The following is a 27,500-nucleotide window of genomic DNA, read 5'->3' on the forward strand; positions in this document are numbered from 1 at the left end:
AATGCATTAAAATGCAAGGAGAATAGTATTAGGGTAGCAATGCATTGCACCTCCGCTTGAACTTCTGAACTTCTTGCATATTCAAAGAAGTTAAGCCCACGGTATTCTGAAATTCACGCGTCGTCTTCGCTTTTGGAAAAAACCAAAATAGAATAACTGGGAAGATTATGCCAAGAGAGAAGTGATGCTTAGGAGGGAAAGCCTCTGTCTCAGTGGTTCTCAACCTGGGGGGCGTCAGCAATTTCCAGGGGGGCGCAACCCCTAGGGAAAAATAAAAAATTCTCTAATCGTTATTCTCATAACAAGAGTCGCTAAGAATCAGTGTCAAAGTATACCTTACTTTAACCAGACCACTGAGCTGATTAACAGCTCTCCTAGGGCTGGCCCGAAGGATTAGACTTATTTTACGTGGCTAAGAACCAATTGGTTACCTAGCAACGGGACCTACAGCTTATTGTGAAATCCGAACCACATTATACAGAGAAATGAATTTCTATCACCAGAAATAAATTCCTCTAATTCTTCGTTGACCGGCCGGAGACTCGACCTCGGGCCAGGCAGAGTGCTAGACGAGGACTCTACCGACTCGTCCAACGAGGAACTAGAAGCAGTGTCAAGTATCTCACTAATTCATTCCTAAAAGAATAAAAACACCTCTTCTCATTCTTTTTTTTTTTTTTATTTTCCTTTAAATCTGGGAGTGAATTTTACTCATAGATGCGAGTGGGGGGCGGGTGGAGGGAAGGACCAACTCTTAGAGGGGGGGCTTGGTAATAAAAAGGTCAAGAACCACCGCTCTATCTGAACCTCACTGAGTGAACCTCTCCCTTCATTGTCCATTGGCGACCGTCTTCCAGCAGGAACCTCTGAAAGGGTCCTCCCTGAGCAACAGTGCACTGGAAAGAGGCGGGCCACTGATCAGGCTCTCTATTTAAGGAATTAGAGAGTTGATTGAAGTTGATGGAAGCACCAACGGCTCCTAGGCACAACACGGCGCTGATGTAGCTAGCTGCCGCCGTTGCTTTTGGCCGAAATGGAAGCGCTATTTTCGCAGCTCATTTTCCATCATTTTCAAGGACTGGTGTTTATTGTTCTCCTTAATATAAACACGTAAAATCATTTTGCTCCAGTGTATGCGCATGCGCCATGAGCTTTTCGATCATTTCAGTCAGGTGTACTTGAATGAGTAATAAGCTTTTAAATAAGCCTTTAGATAATTTCGTTCAAGTGTTTGCACATGCGTAATAAGCTTTTAAATAATTTTACTCCAGTGTGTTCACATGCATCATGAGCTTTTCAGTCATTTCAGATAAGTGTACGTAAATGAGTAATAAGCTTTTTAATAAGTTTTTTAATGATTTCACTCAGGTGTATGCACATCGTAATAAGCTTTGAAATCATTTAACTCAAGTGTCTGCACATGCGTAATGAGCTTTTAATAATTTCACTCAAGCGTATGCACATGCGTAAAAAGCTTTTAGATAATTTAAATCAGGTGTATGAACATGAGTAATAAGCTTTTAAATCATTTCACTCAGGTGTCTGTACATGCGTATTAAGCTTTGAAATTATTTCACTCAGGTGCCTGCGCAAGCGTAATAAGCTTTTATTAGTTTCACTCAAGTGTATGCGCATGGTAATAAGCTTTTAATAGTTTCACTCAAGCGTATGCACACGCGTAAAAAGCTTTTGAATAACTTCACTCAGGTGTCTGCACATGCGTAATAAGCTTTCACTCAAGCTTGTGCACATGCGTAATAAGCTTTTAAATCATTTCACTCAAGTGTCGGCACATGCATAATAAGCTTTTAATAATTTCACTCAGGCGTATGCACATGCGTAATAAGCTTTTGTATAATGTCACTCAAGTGTATGCACATGCGTAAAAAGCTTTTAATAATTTCATTCGGGTGTATGCGCATGCGTAATGAACTTTTCAGATAACCTTTTCAGATAAAACTAAATGTGCGAGAAATTTGCCTAGAGGAAAATTCAGTTATGTTGGGGAGAAAGTGCGGAGAGAAAGGTCAATTAAAGATCACTTCTACAAAAGAAAGCTCAAATGGGGAAACGCTGCCCGCAGTTGGTATTAGGTTAAGGGTATACCTTAGTTTTACCAGACCACTGAGCTGATTAACAGCTCTCCTAGGGCTGGCCCGAAGGATTAGACTTATTTAACGTGGCTAAGAACCAATTGGTTACTTAGCAACGGGACCTTGCAACATTGTGGAATCCGAACCACGTTATAGCGAGAGAGTAATTTCTGTCACCAGAAATAAATTCCTCTAACTCTTCATTAGCCGGCCGGAGAGTCGAACTCGGGCCTAGCGAGTGCTAGGCCACAACTCTACCGACTCGTTATGGTATTAACTCGGTACATATCCACCTTCGTCAAAGTCCAGAGCAAACCCATACCATATTCGCTGATGAAACATTGGTGCTACTTTTTCTTGTTACTTAGGCGTCACTACTCCGAGGTGCTAGTAATTAACCTGGCGGAAGCACCTTGGAACGCCGTGTTTAGTACTAGCCCCTTGGGGATCAAAGTATTATATACACCCATTTCTATATTGTGCGGTCGACAAATTACATCATCTTCGTGCGGCCATCTACTTTACTTAGCATCAGTTTACCCTGGACTTTGACGAAGATGGATACATACCGGGTTTGACACCACTGCAGTTAAGGACAGTTGTGGGGTCGATGGAGTGAGTACTTGGAAGAGATTTGATGAATAGGGAAGATGCGAGAGAGGCAGCGAAGATGCGGTGCATAATGCATTGCTACCCTAAAACACTACACATTGGGTTTTAATTATATTTATATCTTTATTTATTAATTTATCTTTTTTTTTTCCCTTTTCCTAATAACTGACCTCCTCTTATTGTAATTCCTGTTATCCTTTGTAATTTCTTTCAAATAAGCATAGGTGAATTTTAATCCTTAATTTCAAGTAGAGCCTCGGCACGATGAGTTAATCTTATTTGAGGACATTACATTTAAATGTCGTTAACTAATCTAATAAACGGCGGAGAGTTTTTTTTTTTTTGCGGGAGATAATTCACCAAAAATTTCCATTGAAAGAAAAAAATGCGAACGAAATTTGCCCCCTTTTTTTTTATTGCATATCTGAACTGCCCTGATTGAGAGAGAGAGAGAGAGAGAGAGAGAGAGAGAGAGAGAGAGAGAGAGAGAGAGAGAGAGAGTGTGTGATCAGCGCTGATTGGGCGATGGTGGTTCTATTCACGGCTTGTGAATACCGGACCCGAAATGACTAAATTAATAGAGAAATTAGAGAAAAAAAAGAAAAAGACAAAAAAAAAAGATACTTTTTGGGGGGGGAGGGGCCGGTGGCTTCAGGGAAGGGCTACGTCATATCGTTACCACCCGGGAGATTCAGCTAGTTTGTATGCATAAGTTTAATTTTATTTTTTAATGTAATCATGTGCTTTTTATCTCTTTTCTATAATGCATAATATTTACGAAATTTTTAATCTGCTTTAATGAAAACCTCAGTTAAAAGCACCTCTGTAAGGGGGTTACTGCCGTCAGTGCACCTCACGCGGTACACTGTAGGCATTACTACCTCAGGTTCTTTACAGCATCCCTTAGGCCCCCAGCTGCAACCCCTTTCATTTCTTTTACTGTACCTCCGTTCACGTTGTTCCCTCCATCTCACTTTCCTCAACCCCTCCTAACAATTATTTAAGAGTGTAACTGTAAGGTTTTCCTCCTGTTACACCTTTCAAACCTTTTTACTCTCCATTGCCTCTTCAGCGCTGAATGACCTCATCTAAGGTCCCAGCGCTTGTGGCCTCTGGCCTAAATTTTATATTCCAATTCCAATTCTAGAAGGGAAAGGTGTATGTATAATCCTTCTTCAGGAAAAGGAGACGGCTCCCAAGCACAAATTATTTTCCCGTAGCTTCTGCAATATCGCAACATTTACCGTTGCATATGGCAGCGTTGCAGGGGGGAGAATGGCTCGGCGTCGATCAATTTCAGATCGGAATTTTCCCATCTCGTAACGGCATTAAGACCCATTTTCCTCGGGGCCAAATAAGTTATATTTATCGTAGTTTTAGCGCTGGTATTATCACTTAAGAACGCGCAGACGAATGACGGTTATTGCAGTGCTTATTTATGGCTTGATATTATTCTTGGGAATTCCGTAAGTGGCGTTGAATCAGCAGTGGTATACGTAGATACTTAATACGTACTTATAAACAAAGATCCATCTGTATATTATAAATGTATACATAAATACATACATACATTATACATATATGTATATATATGCAAATATATATACTGTATATATATACAGTATATATATATATATATATATATATATATATATATATATATATATATATATATATATATATATATATATACTATATATATATATATATAAGTGTTGTATCGTATTTCAGAAAAGTGAGGTAACCTCACAATGAAGCACATATTACAAAACACCAGTGTACTGAATATATATATATATATATATATATATATATATATAATATATATATATATATATATACATACATACATATATATATATATATATATATATATACATATACATACACACAGCTTAGAGCTTTCGTCCAACTGCTGTGGACGTGTTCACTAAAACAAGTCTGTAGCAGCTGAACGAAAGCTCTCAGCTTTGGTACATTTATATTTTTAGTACACTGTGCTTTTGTATCACGTATTTCCTGGATTAGTGCGACATAGTATTTTTTATATTTCGTTTATATATATATATATATATATATATATATATATATATATATATATATATATATAAATATATATATACATACATATATACATACATACATACACATGTGTGTATGTGTGTGCTGTGCGTGTGTATGCGTGTGTGTGTGTGTGTAATCTCTTAAGTCAGGGTTCTTATCAAGGATCTTTGAAAAGTATATACAACTCAGAAACAAGAGACAGCACAAAGATTTCAGTCTCGCTCGTAATCAATTCAGTCTGCGATCTGTTTGCATTTTGGAAAAAATACGTCTGTTTTTTTTCACTCGTTTGCTTCGGGTGGTGTCTACACTTAACGTGCAGAAACAAAAAAAATTAATAAATTAAATAAATAAATAAATAGATGAATAGATAAGTAAATAAATTATATATAAGTATATATAAATGAATAAGTAAATGAATAAACAAATAAAATAGATAGATAAATAAATAGATAAATAAATAAACAGATAAAATAGATAGATGAATTAATAAATAAATATATAAATGATCTGGTTAGACCTACTTGTATTGCAAAATCTAGAGACGCTTTTCCTCTCACAATAACAGCGCAATCTAGTTTTCTGTACAGCGTATAATCAAGGACACCGAAAATACATCTATCTTTCGGTGGTCTCGGTATAATGCTGTATGAGCCGTGGCCCATGAAACTTTAATCACGGGCCGGTTGTGGCCTGGCCTATATCGTTGCCAGATGCACGATTATGGCTAAGTGTAACCTTAAATAAAATAAAAACTACTAAGGCTAGAGGGCTGCAATTTCGTATGTTCGATGATTGGAGGGTGGATGATCAACATACCAATTTGCAGCCCTCTAACCTCATTAGTTTTTAAGATCTGAGGGCGGACAGAAAAAAGTGCGGACGAACAAACAAAACTCAAACAACGTGGCATTTATTGCATCAGTATAGATGAAAAAGGCAAAAAAGACATGGCCATTTACTTTTAGGAAATACGTAACCAGAGGTCATAGGGGCAGTGTTAAACAAAGATGACATGCTACGTGATTGCAATAAAACAAAGACGCTTTTTCAATCTGTGGATGTTAACTTAATACCAGCACTGTCATCTTACAGAGAATTATTATTATTATTATTATTATTATTTTTATTATTATTATTATTATTATTATTATTATTATTATTCAGAAGGTGCACCCTATTCATATGGAACAAACCCACCGTAGGGACCACTGACTGGTAATTCAAGGATATTATAGGGTTCATTTGAAAGAAGCGACTGAAGGTAATAGGAGATACAGAGAGAAGAGATCAATTATTAGAAAAGTAAAAAAAATAGATTAATAAAATAATAAATAAATGGATAGAAATATAAGTAAATTATAAAAAAACCCAGGAGAATTGATTTAGGGTAGTAATGAGAAGTCTAATTTGAAGCAGTGTGGCTGAGCCTTCTTACAGTCTCTCTCAGTCTTAATGGTATTTATTATTAATAAAGTCAAGAATTTCCTCCTGAAAACCAGGAGAGATCCGGCGTACATTTTACAATCCTTTTATTGTTCGCGCGAGCATCTGGTCTTCTGCATAAAGGCCTTTACGGCGCGCACAATGCAGCCTCCAACAAAGTAAAAGGGGCGAATCCGAATTTCATATTTTCTCGTGTGAACCATCGCCCGGTCTGGGCCAAAAGCGACGGAGCATTCGGGTGAACTGAAAATAAATAAAGCAACAAGTAACGGTACCCAGACAAAAATACATTCTGTCTAAGGCAGTGGTTCTTAACCTGGGGGGCGTCAGCAATTTCCAGGGGGCGGGGGCGCAAGCCCTAGGGAAAAATTAAAAATCCTTTCATTATGTTCAAATTCTCTTAACAAAAGTGTAGACCTAATATTCAGAAGTTTATGAAAAAATGCAAAAGTATCGCCTTATATCGTTAGTTTCCTATAGTCTACTGGTTAGACTCGTTGGGCTCCAGAATAAAAACACTCCTTCTCTTTCTCTTTATTTGTAATTTTCCTTTAAATCTGGGAGGGAATTTTACTCCTAGACGCAAGGGGGGCGTGGAGGGAAGGACCATCTCTCAGAGGGGGTGTGGTAATAAAAAGGTTATGAACCACTGGAAGGCACTCAGAGGAAATACAAACTAGAAATCATGAACTGGTGATGTATTTCTCAAAATTCTTTTGGCTTATCGGTTATATCCTTCGAAAGTCTTTCAGACACCGATGAGGAAACGGGACGGCTCTGTAGAGATTCATGTCAAGGTTTAGGAAGATTGCACGTTATTTCATTCATTGTCATCATAACAGTTAATCACACCTGGAAATTTCTTGACCTAGGTACTTTGGGATTTACGTAAGGGTATATTGGTAAAAAAACTGTTTTTTTTTGGTAGGGCCATTGGGAAAACTTTCTTTCTGTAATATGTTTTCTTTGCAGTGAGCGGGCATTAAGATGCCCAAGATCGCCAAATTGGGAGGCTGAGGTTTGGAAATTTCGTTCCACCGTGGTAGAGAGGTGGGGTGGGGGAAGAGGAGGGGGCCGAAGGAGGACAGTGGCATTATGAAGGGCCATATATTGGTTCAGATAGAGCGTTTCTGTTGCTTTGCTGACATACTGGACGGCGCGTCTGGAATGAGGAATCGGAACTGGAATATAAAATTTAGGCCAATGGCCAAGCGCTGGGACCCATGATGAGGTTATTATTATTATTATTATTATTATTATTATTATTATTATTATTATTATTATTATTATTATTATTATTCATGAGATGAACCCTATTCATATGGAGCAAGCCCACAGGGGCCATGGCCATTGACTCAAAATTCAAGCTTCCAAAGAATATGGTGCTCATTCGAAAGAAGGAACAGGAGGTAATGGGAAATACAAAAAAAGGTCAGTTATTAGAAAAACAGATAAACTGACAAATTAATAAATAAATAAAAATTAGGCAATTTATTAAAATATACAAGAATTGTCTTAAGGTAGTAATGCACTGCATCTTCGCTTGAACTTCTGAAGTTCCTATTGCAAGACATCCTTTGGGAGGCAGTTGCACAGTCCATCGGTGTGATGAATGAGGACCTCTGGAACTGAGGAGGTCGACAGTGAGGCACATTTACTGAATATTGGTGCTGCTGAAACTGAATCTGGTTGCTCTCGGCAGGAAAGGACGATCAGGGATCACTTATGAATGTGAAAGATCCCTGTTAAAATACACCTTATGAAAAAGTGACAAACAGGAGACCATCCGTCGATGGTCCAAGTCATAAGTGTTAATATTAGGAAACAGAAAGCTATCACCACGAACCACTCTTTCTAAAAGAGATAAACCTCTGGCAGAAGCAGACATCCACACCGTGAAGGAAGGACAAACGATGTAAAAGAGGTTGCATTGATTTTATCACTGTTATAAATATATGAGGTCTTACGAGCAATGCCTAACTTTCGTAAAATGAGCTATAAGTTACACCTAGAATAGTTACAGACTCATTCAGCAGAGTCCCATCTACCTGGCAGGGAGGATGGGGTGGAATTATCTGTACGAGATCTGCTAATCAATAGAGATTTCGTTTTACTGGAGTTCAGCCTCATACTCCACCGACTACACCATTCACTGATCCTGACTGAGGCTGAGGGAACAAAGTAAAATGGAAGACGGAGATACGCTAGAATGAATGAAAGGGGTTGCATCTAGGGGCCGAAGGACGCTGCAAAGAACTTTAAGTAATGCCTACAGCGCACTGTGTGAGGTGTGCAGACGGCACTACCCCCTTACGGGGTGGAGTGGAGAAAGTAGTAAGAAAAAGCAACAGTGCTTTACTCTTCATAAGTGAAAGTATCCCAGTTGCAGCAGAGCAAACATTTACGATGCATGTGTAAGGCAAGACACTTACACTTCAGTGCAGATACTGAAAAGGTGTGAATGCAGAATGCTGAGAGTCCCCTTGGAAAATTGTATCTCGAATTAGGATGTAGCAGAGTGAGATGTGATGCCTTGAGGCTGGAAACTGTACTGAAGCCTCAGAAATTGAGGTGGTGTGGGAAGATGGTGAAAATGGGAGAAGGAGCTATCGCAGAGAAGGGGCACAGTTGAGGTCCTTGACCACATGATAATTCAGGCAGAGTGAACAAGATAGTAAGGTGTTTGGGTAGGGAAAAACTCGTCTGACTTATAACCTGTTAGAGGAAGAAATCCCGATGGCAGAACACAAATGGATGCCGATGATTATAATAATGCATGCACATATTCTTAAGGAATTCAGCTGCTATCCCTGTGCCGTTTTCTTGACCTTATCTGATGCTGGGATCCATTCACAGCTGGATCAACTGGCTGGTATTGGGCCATGACTGAGTCATGCAAACTCATTTATGTAACACTATGCTATAATACGTTACAGTATTCAGATATAGTGTATGTATATATATATATATATATATATATATATATATATATATATATATATATATATATATATATATATATCATATATATATATATATATGTTTTATGAATGTGACAACGTGACATGCAGTGGTAGAGGTCAGGCAGGAGGCAGGAAAGCCTTCGGATGTTTTGGGTGTTTTCAGATTCCCAGCACTGCCAGCAATGACTGAAATTTTCGGTGCAAATCAAGCATTGTCAGCCTTATTGTGGGCAATTTTGACACAGCCACGTGTACAGGGAAGTAGGGTCAGCGTGAATTCTCTAGAAGACCTGTCCGTTACAGATCCGCATTTTAAGGAGTGCCACTTCTGTGATGTACGTTCGTTTGTTCTAGTGGGAGTGGCTGATTATATTTTATATATATATATATATATATATATATATATATATATATATATATATATATATATATATATATATATATACTATGACAACATTCACTTTCCCAGTGACTTATACAAGAACTGGAGGATGAGTCCATCCAACAACCTCATTAGCATTAAGCAATGAAGATCTTTGTATCAGCAGTTATGTAACTCCAAGAGCCGGCCACAAATTCCGTATTCTGGAATACAAAAACTCTTAAATGGAATCTGTTTGGTAGGGAAAACCCCCAGAAATCTTTTGTTTTGAAGAACACTGTTACGACATTGTCCCCCTGAGCTGTAAGTTACCTAAATTTTTAAGTCCAGCCAGTTAAAATAAAATATTCTGAGAAGTTGTTCAGGACAGCCGATGATAGACGATTGTCATCAGAAAACTGTTTTGTCTCCAAAAGCACAGTGAACTAGTTATGCTTTGCCATTAGGTCTGTTAACGGTTTTCCAGTATTACTTAATAGGGGAGGAATGGTAGATATAATATATACAATAATAAAGAAATAGATTGCTCCACCAAGGATTGGGCTGAGCTAAGCCGTGTACTCTGGTTTTCAATATTTTCACAATTCTTGCAGCAAGTCTATGTACTCCCCTCCATGATGACTATCAGCAAAGTTGTGGTAGTTGAGCTCAGAACAGTTTCATCTCAGTCTGCCAATACTAGTCAAATTATCAAGGTGTGACCATACGCTACCGGGGTCTAAGCGATGTCAGGCAGGGCAGCCGATCGAGACTACGGTCTACCCCAAAGCCAAATCAAAAGTCCTTCAAAAGAAGGCATCGTGCTTACCCCATACAAAAATGGGAAAAAGCACGTTAAATGAAGAAGAAGAAGCTCATCTGCCATGATTCATAGGCTATAATGGTCTGGGTCAATTTCTTTATGGAATGGTGGCTAGTATTATTTTCAAATAGTTTTATATCCGTGCAGTAATATTTTGATATATCCCATTTGACAGAAGAATTCAGTCACTGGCATTTTTGTTTGGTTCCTGAGGAATTAGGCACATATTCCTATTCATTACTGTGGAACAACGAAAAATGGTGCCAATAAATTCACAGGATTGGCCACCCTGTTAAACTAGATTGAATACACTGACAGAAAATAAGTGTTCTCCTGTGCAAACTCGAGTCAGTCAGAAGATATAATAAAAGATGTCTAGTGATAAATCCTTTCACCACTTGGCTCTAAGCAGGTTTTATTTGAGAGGCAACAAAATTCAGAAGTACTTCTCTCTGGTCTACGGTAGACTCCAATTAATTAATAACACTGTCAAAGGTATTATACTGGCTGGATATAGTGAGTAAATTCGTGGGCCAGTTCATTCTAGACCTCATCAGTGTTGTGATGGACAGCAATATTCGAGGACTGCACTGTGCAGTTAGCAACTCTGCAGTTGTCTCCAGACAGCATGACATTTTGCTGTGCACAGAAATTTTGTTTTTTGAAATGAAGCATACTTGTGAGCTCCTCTTTATAGGATTTAGGAAACCAGTAATTCCAAAATATGTTGCCATTCATAAGGCAGGCGGAAAATCATTCATATCTTATGAGATGTGCATAACTGACAAGATATATGTAACTGGTCACAGTTGTAAAAGGAAGTTGAACTTGTTGATCCATTAAATGAGAGTTTTTCAGCAACTGATAAATTCCTTCTCGATTTTCGAATCATAATAAAGACAAAACTTGGCTCAATGACAGTTGTACACAGGCTAAGTAACAAGCGGCTTATCAGATTGGATAGGGATTAGGGCTTCTTTGGCGTGAATTCATTATATTTAGCTAAGATGTGGCTCAGAGGGGTAATGCTTCGATTAAAATTGAAAGTGATGCTGCTGAAAATGACACTCCTTCAGGTTCAACTCTGCTACTTAAATGGTCGGCTACCCTCAAATCTACCCTTTTTGGTGTAGACTCAGTAGTGGCCCCTTTGCTTAAACCAGATGGCACAGTCACTCGCTGTTCAAAGGAAAAGGCCGCCTATTTGGCAGATGTGTTTAACAGTAAGCAGAGCAGTAAGAAATTCGTCATTCCCTATTCCTGTTTTGCTGAAGCTAAACTGATCATTATACTCTTTTAGTCCCATAAAATTGAAACTCGTAATTCATCTTGGTGCTTACGGAGGTGTAGACCCAAATGGCATTTTCCACTGTTTTGTGAGAACTGCTGATCACCCTGCTCATTGCAAAAGTTATTCTAATAGTTAAATATTTACCCCTCCTGATTGCTGCACAATTTTTATTATTCCCACGTTATCTTAAATTTATATCTATTGGTAAAGCGTCTAAATGCTTTGCCGAAAGTTGTCATCTGTTCCCTAGTTCATAGTTTTGTTCTTGGCTTCGGCGCTGCTCTTGACAATGTTAATCATAGTACCCTTGTTTTAAAACCTAGTCGGGTGGTAGGCAGAGAGGCATTGCTTAGTATTAGTATTGGAATTTTAACTTATGGATAAGAAGTATATTGTCTAAAGGAATACAATCTCTGATGTTCCGCAGGGTAGTGTTCTGAATCACTGAGCAAAAATTTGACTTCTGTCGAATTTTTCATCACAGTTCTCAGTTTTGATGTGTGGTGCCACTGTTCTCTTAGCTCATTGTGCATCCTTCATGAAATTTTTCCTAATCCCGATCATCCTTTGAATGCAGATCATTCAAGATTAGGCCTTTCACTGCAAAATACCAGATTATGCAGTCAGGTCCTCTTCTGTGAGGTTCTATCATGTACTGGAATCACTGGGAACTCGAAGTTCAAACTTGGTCCAAATGCTTTTTTGGTTGAGGAGGCTCAAATGAAGTCTCATTTCATAGTTTATTTGTTTTGACTTGGTTTTTTGTTTCGATTTTAAAATTATTAGTCATTTCTATATTCCTTTTTCTGTTCTGGACTGCTTTCTCTTCTGAGGTCCTTGAGCTTGTAGTATGCCAATTAGGGTGGCAACTTACCAACTTAGAGTAATAATAATTATAATAATAATGATATTCTGTGACAGAGAGCAATAATAATTATAATAATAATGATATTCTGTGACGGATTTCTCCACAGCTTAGAGATACAGCCAGAGTATTGTCCCTCAAGGGAGTGAAAAACTATCTTGTGAAATTACTGACCCATAATCTGGGGCCTAAGAGCTTCTGGTAAAGAACAGTGGATGACTTTAATGAGGAAATAGGTTCCCAAATGCTCTGTGAGTCCCCATACATTAGGTCAGTGGCAATCGGTTGATTGATATTGCAAAGAACTGGGAATGAAATCATACTTTTCAACTTCTCTTGGGTACAAAAGTTCTCTTATGAACTGGGACATGATGTTTAGGACCTATTGTGTTTTTTATTTCGTTTAAAGAATAAAAAAATAACGTTCGCAGTTTCGTGGTTTGAATTGGAGAGTACACGGAAGATAAAGGTGAATGGCCCAGTGAAAGCAATGCTATGATGGCCTTCAGATTGATGGTACACCCTTTACTAACAACTAGACAACTTATAAGATAATGGGAATGTAAAATGTTACCAGGAATACATAGGAAAATTACTGATTGCTCAGCTCAAATTTTATATTTCCTAATGTGGTACAGCAGAGTTTATAAAGGACTACGTTATATGAATGTCTTTTACTGTAATCCAACAGTATGCAACCTGTAAATAGTGTTTTATGGGCCTTTTTATCTTCACTACATTACATTTTCAAGCAACAGACGACGGGAACTTGCCGAGGAGCCATCAAGAGCACGGAGCAAAATAGTACCTGCAAAAATTTCCCTGGGAAGGGAGTCTCTAACGTAGGGAAAGTAAACCAGACTAATAGTTAATCTAGTTCTTGGTCTTTCTGCCAGAATTATATTTTTTAGTCTTGGTTTTCTCTCTTGTTCATAAGAAAGTGGACGAGATAAGCAACTTACAACAGTTGAACGGAAATGAGAAAGACAAAATGGAAGGAGAAAACTGTGGTCTAAACTCGAAGGAATGTGGAGCTTCATCTCTCAAAAATAGATGAAATAAATTTATATATATATATATATATATATATATATATATATATATATATATATATATATATATATATATATATATATATACATATATAAAGTATATATATGTAGAACTCCATCTCTGAAAAATAGATGAAATAAAAAGTGGAAGGAATTCCAAATCTTAGCCAGCAGAGAGAGAGAGAGAGAGAGAGAGAGAGAGAGAGAGAGAGAGAGAGAGAGAGAGAGGTACACAGCAGGTTAATGCAAAATGGGGTGATCTGACAGGTGATATCAAACTGAATGAAGAACTCTAAACTCATCGGATGGAAAGGAATGTAGATTAAAAACAATTTCTGTTATTGAATTATTCACTGTAGCTATATGACGGGGAGAGGTAAACAGTTGCTGTGTATAATACATAAATATGATGAGTATTAAGGGAAATGAAACCTATTATGAACGATTATGTATATGAAGCGTATGAATGTTATACAAATGAAATTACCTTTAAGTAATTTTTTTTTTATCTAAATGTTGATTTATTTTCATGACTTATATACTCAGCTGCATTCTTTTGATTTACTTGCATATTTCACGTGTTTTTATATTTACTCGTTTTCTTTTCGTTGCTCTCTAAGCATTTGGTCCCGTTGTAGCCTTTAAATTTGTGCTATCCACATACATATATATATAATATATATGTGTGTGTATTTGTATATATATATTGATGTATAAATGTATATATGTATAATATATGTATATATATATAAATTTATATATAATATATATATATATATATTTATATAAAATATATATATGTAACAGACATATAATATATATATACATACATACAAATACTGTATATATATACGTGTGTGTGTGTATATATATACATACTCGCATGAATAAATGCACACACTAAAACGCACCAGCAGCAGCAGTATGAATTCAGAGTATGCATTCACGGCGCGCACGGGAGTAGTACACGGAACGAAGACAATAGTTGCCGAATCGCGCCTTTCCATTATTCAAAATTTCCGCCAGGGGAACCTTTTAATGATAATGCTCGATTCCATGAACTGCGCCCAGATTATGTTAGATAAATGCTAAATACACAGAGGCTTACGGGAAGCGCGCATATCAGCTCTTTATTCATTATTGGTGTTGTTGTTGTTGTTGTGATTCTCTAATTCGTTGGGGAAATTTGTTTCAGCGATTGCGTTTTTTTAGTCGATTTGGAGGGTGTGTAATATTTAATATTTGTTTTTCATAAGTTAGTTTTTTTTTTTTTAGATCTTTCTGTGTGTGTAGCTTTTTCTGCTTGATTTTACGAGCGTGGCTGTCTGCCTGCGTAGGGTCCATAAGTGCTTGGCGTGTGTATAAGTATATATAAATAGATATTTAAATATAAATATATATATAATTTATATTGATTTTTATATATATTTATATATTTATACATATACATGAATGTATACATATATATATATATGTATATATATATTTAAATATATACCATATATATGTATATATTTACTCATATATGTGTATATATAAATACATGTATATATACATATGTATATATATATATATATATATATATATATATATATATATTCACAAATATTAAGCCACAAGTGTATTTTAATATCCAGTTAACTATACCCCAGGAATAACTTTGACCAAAGAGGCGCAGTGGTCAAAGGTCAAAGGTATAGTGAATTGGATAAAAACGATATCTGTGGTTTAGTACAGTAATTGGGGTTTATATATACGTACATACATATACAGTATATATATGTGTATGTATATATATATATATATATATATATATATATATGTGTGTGTGTGTGTGTGTGTATATTATTTATGCATGTATATAATACATCTAATATATATATATATGTATATACATAATACATATATATACATATATATATTCACAATACGCCTTCCCTCCTTGGGAGACTCGGCGCCAGAAGAGAACAGCCCTGTGGTTTCTCAGTCTCTAGGGCAGTGGTTCCCAACCTTTTTCCTGTCATTTCCCCCTGCACCCAGTGCAACCCTCCAGATTTCCCCCTTCATGTGTATGAGGGAAAGAGTAGTTAAAACACACTGTGACGACTTACTAATTTATTTTTCCATTATAGACAAATATACTGATAAACAAATAGTTAGATAGAGAGCGGTTAGTTACCCGCATAGCCATTGAGAGCGGCTAGTAGCAAAATAAAAGGAGTTTCTCTCTCTCTCTCTCTCTCTCTCTCTCTCTCTCTCTCTCTCTCTCTCTCTCTCTCTCATGATAAAATACATCTGATATTTTTTTTAGTTAGTAGGTAGTGTAATTATTTCCCCCCTGGTAGCTTCAAATTTCCCCCCAGGGGGAAATTTCCCCCAGGTTGGGAGTCTAGGGGGTGAGGTTGCCAGCCTACACTGTTTTATCGAACTAAGGAGATGATATGTATATATCTATATAAATGTGTGTATGTATTTCTGTGTATATACATATAAACATATATATATACGTATATGAATATATATATATTTACATACACCTACACACACAAACACACACACATATATATAACTATATAAAGAGATTGTTTGCGTGTATATGTGCGCGCGCACGTATGTGTGTGTGTGTGTGTGTGAGAGAGAGAGAGAGAGAGAGAGACAGAGAGAGTCGAATGATAACGTTCACCATATGTAGTTACTGTAATGACGAAAATACAATAAATATTATAACTTTGAAACTGACCAGATAAGGGGATTTTTTTTTTTCATTTTTTTACCAATCCGATTTCCAGGGTTCCAGTTTAAAATGCGTAATGTATCCAAAATATTAGAAAATTGACAAACTGAAGTCGTAGGGTGGGGTCAGGTCTTGGTCATTCGTCCTTCTCCTCCTTTGAATGGTTTTTTGAGCACTGGTTTCTTTTTACTGTATACGTTTCAAGTTATGTTAATTTTAGTTTTTGTACATAATTTTTTCTCATAACTTTATCTTTTAAAATAGTTTTTTTTGTAAATTTTAACGAATTTTGTCATATTTGCAGATTGAAGATGCACATAGTACATGTGCGAAACGTCTCGTTTGAATAAATTATGGCCATTTTGGTGTGTTTTATGGACCCTGCTTTATGCCTTTATATATATATATATATATATATATATATATATATATATATATATATATATATATATATATATATATATTATATATATACATATATATATATATATATATATATATATATATATATATATATATATATAGTGAGGAGAAAGTGCGGAAACTAATGGAAATGTTTGAAAGTATTTGCATCAGTTGAAATTTGAGAATAAATGTTCACGAGAACAACGTTATAAAGATAAACAAAACTCAGGAACATGAAAAAAATGAATGGTAATATAAAAAATGAATGCATGGAAGTGGTTGATACATTAATTATTTGAGTGGAAATATAATGGATGGCGCAATAATGAAAGGAGTGAATCTCTCGCAGGGTAAAGGGGAGGAAGAAAGGCAGCAAGGTGTGTGCAGAAGATTAGGAAGGCACTTGGAGTATCTATGGAAGCCAAGGTGAGAATGCATGGAGGACTTAACTAAACTAACTCTCCTTAATGAAAATGAGGCTTGGATGCTGAATACGAATAAAAGAAGAGGGGTTGACGATATTAAAATGTAAGATGATTAGTATGTTTAGTGTAAGGAAAGTAGAAATATATCTGTTAAAAGGCATGGCAGCAGCATCGGTGGAATTGATTTTATACAAGTTCTTCTCAGTTCTTCTTACTATATGCTCTTTTCTTCAAGGCTGTATAGCTGCTGAGGGCTGGCTGATGTACATAATCTAGATAAGAGGGCTTACTTCTTCCTCATACTTCTCTCCGGAAAGTTGGAATTGTGAGAAATGTGGAGATCTATAGAAAACGGTACAGAGGCTTTTTAGGGTGAAACAGCGTATCAGAGTGCTTTGATTTGCTTTTGTCGTGTGGGAGGAATAGAGGACCATTGGTTGGTGGAAAGAGTATGATTTAGAAGGGTTCTAAGGGAGGAGGAGGAGGAGGAGGAGGAGGAGGAGGAGGTTAAGAAACATGCAATATGGAGATGAAAGGTTTGTGGTATTTAGTGTCATATGATGGGCTACAGATGAGACATCTGTGTGTGTGAGTGAAGTGAGGGAAGTTTTATACACGGGGGTTTCATTCATTACTTAGTAGTTGACATATGAATGAAGCAATGATTGTTGTGCTTCTGTATATGTATATATATATATATATATATATATATATATATATATATATATATATATATATACTGTATATATATATATATATATATATATATATATATATATATATATATATTTATATGTGTATATATATAGATTATCTTATTTTTCTGACCACCTGTATGAAGGAATTTGCACATGTGCTGCATATATATATATATATATATATATATATATATATATATATATATATATATATATATATATATATATATATATGCGCACAACATGCGCAAATTCCCTTCATACAGGTGGTTCAGAAGAAATAAGACAATTGCCACAGTCACAGTTTTTCTTTAAATGAATATATGCTGTCTGCATGCAAATGCACTATTATAGCTGACATATTGTTGCACATATATATATGTATATATATATATATATATATATATATATATATATATATAATATATATATATATATATATATATATATATATATATATATATATATATATATATTTAATCTACACATATAATTCATGGTGTTATGTGCATGCATCCGTTGCCTATGTGAACGCTATGAGATTATTCGGTTATCAGAAGCAACCATGCAGACCACTAACTATTTTCTATAGAGACATAAATTTGAGTTCAGTCAAATTTAGATTATAAATTGAAGAAGTAGTATTCGTATTATTTTATCTATGCAATAAAATATATAGGGAGTTAAATAGTATTTTTACTGTTTAAAGTAAAATATTATTTTCAGAACCTGGTTTGTTGTCGAATGCAAGCCATTAATAACATGGGTTTGTTGTTCATGTCGTGACAGCTGTAGAAATTGTAGGTTTTGCTTTGTATTTACGATCTCAATTATTGTAATGTCCTCTGCGATGTTATCCTAAATCTTGAAAAATGTGGTATCGTTTTAAAATATCGTAGGCACTAACAAATTCTGTTATTACAATTTCGTATGTGATATTATCATAGATTCAAATAGAGTTTGGTATCTTTTCAAAATATCGCAGTTGCGATCAGACCTTATCCTATCGTAGTTGCTGTTAAACCTTATCCTATCGTAGTCACGGTCAAACGTCATCCTATCGTAGTTACGATCAAACCTTATTTTATCGTAGTTACGATCGTAGCTACGGTCAAACCTCATCCTATACGATCAAACCTTATCCTATCGTAGTTGCGATAAAACCTTATCCTATCGTAGTCACGGTCAAACGTCATCCTATCGTAGTGACGATCAAGCCTTATCCTATCGTAGTTACGATCAATCCTCATCCTATCGCAGTTACGATCAAACTTTATCCTATCGTAGTCACGGTCAAACGTCATCCTATCGTAGCTACGATCAAACGTCATCCTATCGTAGTTACGATCAAACCGTACCCTATACGCTACGAGAATGTGTTTAAATGTATTTTTTTTTTGACATACTATTAATAATTTTAAAGATCAAATCCGCGGCTTGTTATTGTAGATAATAAAAAAAAGGTCATTACATTTTTTTGTAATTCTAAAATAACATTTTCACTTCCTGCCACCCGATGAGGAGACTGTGAGCCGTAAAGATAGATAGATAAATAAATAAATAAATAAATAGATAAGCAAATAAATACATAAGTGGAAGAAAAAGGCAGATAAATAAATAAGTAAATAGATAAATAAATAACCAAATAAATGCGTAAATAGATAAATAAGGAAAAGCAGTGTTTGGTCACGGGATCTTTAGCGTAATCAATATTCAGGGAAGTTACATCGAACTGGAGACGTAAAGATAGATAAATAAATAGGTAAATAAGTAAATAAATAAGTAAACAGATAGATAAATAAGCAAATAAATACATAAATAGACGAAAGAAAAAGGGTACGTTAGGTCACGGGATCTTTAGCGTAATCAATATTCAGGAAAGTTACATAGAACTGGAGACGTAAAGAGAAATAAATAAGTCAACAAGTAAATAAGTAAACAGATAGATAAATAATCAAATAAATACGTAAATAAAGAAATAAGGAAAAGCAATGTTAGGCCACGGGATCTTTGGCGTAATCAATATTCAGGGAAAGTTACATCGAACTGGAGCATGGCAGAGTAGCCGAGGCTCCACTCCGGGGAAGGAGACCTTTTGAGTTCACTCTCCCGTTGCTGAACGCAGGAAAATGAACCTTCCGCCGACGGCGGAGGCAACGGAGTGTGTACAGTGTTTTCATTCGTATTTTGAATCGCACAGCGGCGGAAGAAGGGGAAAGGTAAGGTAAGGGAAGGGAAGGGGGGGATTGTGCTATCCTGCTAGGAAAAGGGTGGGGGGAGGAGGGGGCGCTGTACTGCTGACATTAACTCAAGAAAATAATTTTTTTAAAAGTTTTAATTTTTTTCGATGTTAGCAGGGTTTTTTTTTCTTCTAAATTATTAGATATGAAACCTTTTTTTTTTTATTATTGCATCCATTTTTTAGATTATTAGACTTGAAACTTTTTTTTTTATAAAATATTGCATCCTTTTTTTTTATATAAATATCAGACACGGAACCGCTTTTTTAGAAAGTATTGCATCCGCTCGGCGCCGGTGACGAGCAGTATTAAAGAAAACGGTGGAAAATTTAATGTGATAATAATATAACTTCACTATCCATCTATCCCCACCCAACACCAACCCCCACCCCCTTCACTCGGCGTACTTGAAGCCTACCGTACTACACGCTCCTGCCCTCGATTACGAAAACGGAAAGCCACAGTCACTTTTTATTTAATTTCTTTTTATTTTTTTATTTCTTCGGTCGTCACTTCTGAGAGAAACTTTTTAAATTAATTTTAATTTTTTTTTTTCGCTAAACGGAACCGTCATTGTTCGTCGTGGTCATCAGTCACTACGGATTTCGCTGCACACGAGAGAGAGAAGTAATTCTCAAAGAAGTTCTCACCTTGGAATGATGACGGTGGTGATGACGACGGTGATGATGATGATGATGATGATGATGATGATCTTGATGACGATGGTAACAGAGCGTTGGTCGGCCGTACCTTCCAGGACTACTTGTTCTTCTTCTTCTTCCTCTTCTTCTTTTTTTTTTTTTTATTTCGTCTTTCGGTCGTCGAAGATTCCAAGCGCAGCAGGTTAATCTTCCGCTCTTTTTCTTCTTCTTCTACTTCTTCTTCTTCTTCTTCTTCGTTCTTGAAATCGTCTGGAAAAGGATGATAGCTCTCTCTCTCTCTCTCTCTCTCTCTCTCTCTCTCTCTCTCTCTCTCTCTCTCTCACACCAGTTGCCAAGGAGACGATGACGGAGGCTCATAAACGGTCATCTTAATAGCAAGAAAGAAGAATTAAAAGCTCCCAGGAAAAAAAAAAATAAGAAATAAAAAAAACTGACGGCGATTTCGTTCCAGCGAGCGAGAGAGCCTATAGCGACCGGTGGATGTGCTGTCGAGTTCCAGGGACCAGCAGCAGAGATTTCCAGATTTCCAGAGAGTGTTCAGCATTGTTTTGTCCTGGACGTCGACAGCAGAAGGGGCAGCCAGCAAATAACTACTGCTACTGTATCAGTCAAGAGGAGGAGGAGAAGACGGTCGACTTCCAGGTTCCAGGGAGGAAGAATATTTCCCCGCCGCCGCCGCCGAGAGTCTGGAAAGAGTCGGTTCTTCCAGTGTGGGAGGTCCAGGTCAGAGGCTCAGCGCGCACCTCCCTGGACGATGTCTCCCCTTGGAATGAGCTCCTCGCTCCCCTCGCGGCCAGGTAACACCAGGTAAGTCAGTGGAGGAGGAGGAGGAGGAGGAGGAGGTGGTGGTGGCGGTGGTGGAGGTAGAGGGAGGATGAAAGAAAAGATATAGGGAGTGAGGGAGAGGGTGAGAAGGAGTGAGCCAGGGGAGGAGGAGGAGGAGGGGATAGGAGCTTGATGGCGAGGATGAGCAAGAGGGGAAAGATGTGGAGGAGGAGGAGGAGGAATAGGAGGATGAATAGGAGGAATAGGAGGAGGAGGAGGAGGAGGAGAGCAGCAGGCAGGTAGAGAACGCTAATCGGAGAAGCGAATCTGGAAGGCAGGTCCTAAGGAACACAAGCTGAGAGGGCAGAGAAGAAGAATCATCATAAGATGATGGTGATGATGATAACAGCTGGAAGAAGAAGAAGAAGAAGAAGAAGAAGAAGAAGAAGAAGAAGAAGAAGGAGGAGGAGGAGGAGGAGGAGGAGGAGGAGGAGGAGGAGGAAGAGGAGGAAGAGGAGGATAAGGAGGAGGACAAGAAGAAGATGATAACAGGACTTCTGTGATAATCAAAACTTCATAAATAAAAATAGAAAAGACAAAATCGAATCATAAGATTATGATGATAACAGCTGGAAGAAGAAGAAGAAGAAGATAATAATAATAATAATAATAATAATAATAATAATAATAAATAATAATAATAATAATAATAATAACAGGAATTCCGTGATAAAAACAAAAGTTCAGAAATTAAAAAAAAGGAGAAAAGGAATACAGAAAATCACTCCCATGACAAGAAATGAAAATGCATTGCAGAAAAGAGAGAGAAATAAAAGCGAAGTCTTTGAGGGTAAGAAAGGCATATCATTATGACTTCTCGAAATGGAATTTACTCAAAAATCGAAAATTGCATTTCCAAAATGATGTTTTTGCGGATTACTGTTTAGTTGAAATGATTGATCATTCCAATGTTTTTATTTTCGGCCATTCCATTTCTATCATTGAACGAGTATATCAACACGTTCCGATCATTTTTGAAGGCTCGTGGATTTTAAATAATTCATCCGCAGCTCAGAATGTTACGGGAATGAGACATTAACGGTGTTAAATATAATTAACCTTACAATTCAGTATGATTTACAAATAAGTATGATTCACCAAGTATGGGTGATTTACAAAATAAGTGTCTTTCCAGTCACGTATGATTTACCAAATAAGGGTGATTTACAAATTAAGGGTGATTTACGAAATAAGTATGGTTTACCAAATAATTGTGATTTAACAAATAGCAAAGATTCCTCAAATAAGTATGATTTGCCAAATAAGTGTAATTTCCCCAAAAAAAGTATGATTAAAGAAATAAGTATGGTTTACCAGATAGGTATGATTTTCCAAATTAGTATGATTTACCAAATAAGTAAGATTTACCAAATAGGTGTGATTTACCAAATAAGTGTGATTTACCAAATAAGTGTGATTTACTAAAATAAGTATGATTTACCAAATAAGCATGATTCACTAAATAAGTCATTTACCAAATAAGTACAGTTTACACAATTTACAAAATAAGTGTTATTTACCAAATAAGTATAATTTACCAAATAAGTATGATTTACCAAACAAGTATGATTTACAAATGTATGGCAAAGCGTAACCACATATCTCGACTTGAGGTAGATGAATCATCAGGCATAATAATAATAATAATAATAATAATAATAATAATAATAATAATAATAATAATAATAATAATAATAATAATAATAATAATAATAATAATAATAATAATTTGACATTGGGGATTTCATTAAAAAAGATACATTATGGTTGCTACTGACAGATGATTAAAATCTATAAGCATTGTAAACTTTATTTCATTATCTTTGGTCGTTTGAATGTTAAGTTATTGTTAACGAACACCATCCTCTTTGTATGAACGCCATAATTATTGTTAATGAACACCATACTCTTTGTATGAACACCTTACTCTCTGGAAGCTCGAATTTCAAGTCAGTGGCCCCTGTGATGGGCTTGTTCCATATGGATAGGGTTCATCTTCTGAATAATAATAATAATAATAATAATAATAATAATAATAATAATAATAATAATAATAATAATAATAATAATAATAATAAGTAAAAATGAGAGTTTAGCTACAGTATCATTATAATCATGTTACGTACTCTCCTCTTTGTGTAGATGATTATACGTATATATATATACATATGTGTGTGTATGTATATATGTATATAAATAGTACCAGCATCTTGAGTTCTTTAGAGGTCAAGATAAAGGGATTTGAGTAACAGTACATATATATATATATATATATATATATATATATATATATATATATATATATATATATATATATATATATTGTTACAACAACTCCCTTTATCTTGACCCCCCTAAAGAAGACCCCAAGATGCCGGTTCCCATTTCCCACTGGGTGGACTGGTGGGCGGTAAGCTGCCCAGAGTGATTCACGGACCAAGCAACGTGGGTCGAACACTGCACCACTCAGCATTTGTTCCCACTTCACTCTGTTGCATTATTCCAACACTTCATCAGTATGCCTTATGACTTAAGTATAGATATCGACGCTGTTTTTTCTAGAATGGTAATTCAGTTTTATCAAAATTAGATAAAAATACAACTGATTAATAGCTTAGTTTGTTAGGAGTTTTGTCTTGGCTGCAATTAAAACGTCCTCATAGGGAGGGTAGTGCCGTCACCGAACCTCACACGGTGCACTGTAGGCATTCCAAGGTTCTTTGCAGTGTTCCTTCAACTCCTACCTGCGACTCCTCTCATCCCTTTAACCGTACCTCCGTTCATATTCTCTTTCTTCCATCTTACTTTCCTGAACCCTCTCCTAATAATTGTTTCAAAGTGCTACTGAGGGGTTTTCCTCCTGTTACACATTTCAAACCTTTGTTTACTCTTAATTCCCCTTTTCAGCGCTGAATGACCCCATAGGTTCCAGCACTCGGCCTTTGGCCTAAATTATATATTCCAATTCCAGTAAAATTAAAATGTGAAATAGGTTGCTTAGTGCAGTTGTGGAATCTTCTGATCTCCAGGTGTTTAAGCGAGGTGCAAATTCATTCCTTCTCTCTGCTGCTGCTGCTGCTGACGTCCCTTGAATTTCAGGTGTATCGGTTTGATTTTCTATTTCCTCAGTTATTTTTCTATCACCTTTTCACATGACTTTCTCTCTCTCTCTCTCTCTCTCTCTCTCTCTCTCTCTCTCTCTCTCTCTCTCTCTCTCTCTCTCTCTAAGGTTATTTTCCCTTTGGAGCCACGTTTTGTTTATCATAGTCTGTTGACTGTCCATAAGGGTTTTCAGCCGAAGATTTCAAGAAAGCTCATAAGTTAAAGTTGAAATGTGTTCAGTAAAAATAAATCATCGTATTGTTTTTTCGCGAATAGGGAAAAAAATAAAGTAAACCAAACAAGATTTGTCCTATTTTTCTTTCTCTTCATGATCCATTTTTGACAGATTTTCTGAAGTCACAGTCAGGAATTTTCTGAACACAATGAATTATCCGGTGATAATTCGACGAATATTTATTAAGTTTCTTACTATTTCATAAGTTGATAAACGGGTGTTTTCTCCTTTTATAAGATCAAATGATGTTTTCATAACTTGGGGAAGATAACAGTGACAGTCAAAATAAGCGACAGTCAAACGTCTCGTTGAAAGAACTGGTATTGATTCCGGAATAAAAGAAAAAAAATAATGTTACGATGCGTTTTTTTTCTTTTGGCAGAGTTTTCAAGTCTAAAAATAGAAAGTAAACATTATTATATCAATGTAAATCATTTTGAGAAATCCTAAGATCTGGCCTAGCGCTCTCTTTCCTGCTGCACTTACTTTCCTAATATCAACAGCAGTCAGATTGTGAAACCCTGATGGCTGGTGTGTTCTCTCTCCAATTTTATTTACTTTCCTCTTAATCTTGTCCTTATCTGTGCATCAGCATCACTACTATCCTATCTCTTCGAACAGGTTACTAAAGAAAGGTTCCGAAAATCTTCTTGTGAAAGATTAAAGTCGATTCTTCCCGATACTCTTAACTTCTGCAGTTACAAGATACAGTCTCGCTGAATAAAAAAATGCACGTGCTGCAAGGGAGTTTGGGAAAGCATCCCTGCTCACTTTCTGAAAATAACAAGGGAGGATTTTTGTTTTTTAATGTCCACTGAATGGAGGGCAAATTGGTGGAAAGTGGGGCTCAGGATTGCAGGTCTAACGGAAGAACCTCAGCCGAAGACTATAGCATTCTAAAGAAAATTTATCTTTTTATTATTCAAGCTGAATTTTAATTTTGCCAGATTGCAGAATTTGTCATCTGTTAATTGTTATTTTTCCCATGTTTAAGCTGAATCTCACCTTTGGCAGGCTTCAGAATTTGTCATCTGTTAATTGTTATTTTTCCCATGTTTAAGCTGAATTTCACCTTCTGCCAGGTTTCAGAATTTGTCATCTGTTTATTGTTATTTTTTCCATGTTTAATCTGAATTCCACCCTCCGACAGTTTTCAGAATTTGTCATATGTTTTTTATTTTTCCCATGTTTAAGTTGGATACCACTTTTTGCCAGATTTCAGAATTTGTCATCTATTTACCGTTATCTTTTCCATATTTAAGCTGAATTTCACCTTTTGCCAGATTTCAGAATTTGTCATCTGTTTGTTATTTTTCTCATATTTAAACTGAACTCCTCCTTTTGCTAGATTTCAGAATTTGTCATCTGTTTATTATTATTATTTTTCCCATATTTAAGCTGGATTCCACCTTTTGCCAGATTTCAGAATTTTTCATCTGTTTATTGGTATTTTTCCCATAACTAAGCTGAGTTTCACCTTTTGCTAGATTTCAGAATTTTGTCACGTGCCATTTTGCTTTCCCACCATTGCAAGCAGACCTCAGAATCCCAGTTTTTAAAATCAGAAGTTCACCCTACATATCAAAATATGAGTGTCATCTCATTTGCAAGAATCAGTTTCTCATTTTTATTGCCAAACCTAACCAAATGTAGCAGGCTAAGCGTAATAGGTTCATGGTGCCTCAAGACATCGCTGAACTGCTTTTGTTTTTCCAAAATTGCACTACATGCCGAATTTTCCATATGCAGCCTTAATACTATTTGTTCAGGTTGATTTTGATATATTTTGGTATAAGACTTTTCCACTATTTTTTGAAGCACCGGCTCTGCAACTATGGAGGCGTTTCCTTTTTTCTCCCTTTAGATGTTTTAGATTTTGCCAGCAGTATGACGGCACGGGCTCTTGCTTCATCAGTGAATTCCTTTGAGGTGGGCTCTGTAATTCTAAGAGAGATATTCTTCATTAATGAAATGTTTCGACTGAACAATACAGAAAAGGGTGTATATGATGTAGTACAGATGAGATAAGTCGATAAACTTACCATCTTTTGTTTGCTTTTACGCAGAAAACCTCCGCGGGACGCCATGTTTAATATCAGCCCTTCCGGGATGAATGTAAAAATATAAACAAAATACTGTAAATTTCTCAAATTATTCCTGTAAATTTCTCAAGTTATCTCACCTGTACTGCATAATATATACCCCTTTCTAGGCTATACCGTTCAGTCAAAAAAAATTCATGAATAAACTATATCTCCGTACAGCGCTCCCCTTAGAAGTACCTTGTGTTCAATAAAAAAAAAAAAGTGAAATAAAGTCAAATTTTCCGTTAACATCCGCTTTTTAAATTGAGCTTCAAATTGAATCCTTGACTTCATCAAGTTTAAATGGAAAAGGGAATTTCCCCTTTTCACCAAGTCCCATTTTGGACGTTCGCCAGCCCCACCCTCACCCCGCCCATGCATCATGGGACATTCCCAAGTCCTGCGAAACCTGACATCTTTCTCTCGACATCAGCAACTATTTATTATTATATTATTATTATTATTATTATTATTATTATTATTCGTGAAGATGAAACCCTTTAAACAGTTGAACAAGTCC

General features: G+C 36.2%; 1 protein-coding gene across 1 annotated transcript in view; it reads right to left on the reverse strand.

Moving 5' to 3' along the window:
- The window catches only part of LOC136841138 (uncharacterized), a 51,386-nt gene extending 24,403 nt beyond the window's left edge, over positions 1 to 26,983 (reverse strand). The window contains exons 1-3 of the mRNA XM_067108183.1: positions 26,939 to 26,983; positions 21,478 to 21,908; positions 20,723 to 20,784 (exon numbers count right to left, since the gene is read on the reverse strand). Coding sequence (XP_066964284.1) covers positions 20,723 to 20,784; positions 21,478 to 21,908; positions 26,939 to 26,983 — 538 coding nt within the window. The remainder of the gene's footprint in view (positions 1 to 20,722; positions 20,785 to 21,477; positions 21,909 to 26,938) is intronic.
- Positions 26,984 to 27,500: the final 517 nt, after the last annotated feature.

Source organism: Macrobrachium rosenbergii, chromosome 8, assembly GCF_040412425.1.
Source record: "Macrobrachium rosenbergii isolate ZJJX-2024 chromosome 8, ASM4041242v1, whole genome shotgun sequence".
Taxonomy (NCBI): domain Eukaryota; kingdom Metazoa; phylum Arthropoda; class Malacostraca; order Decapoda; family Palaemonidae; genus Macrobrachium; species Macrobrachium rosenbergii.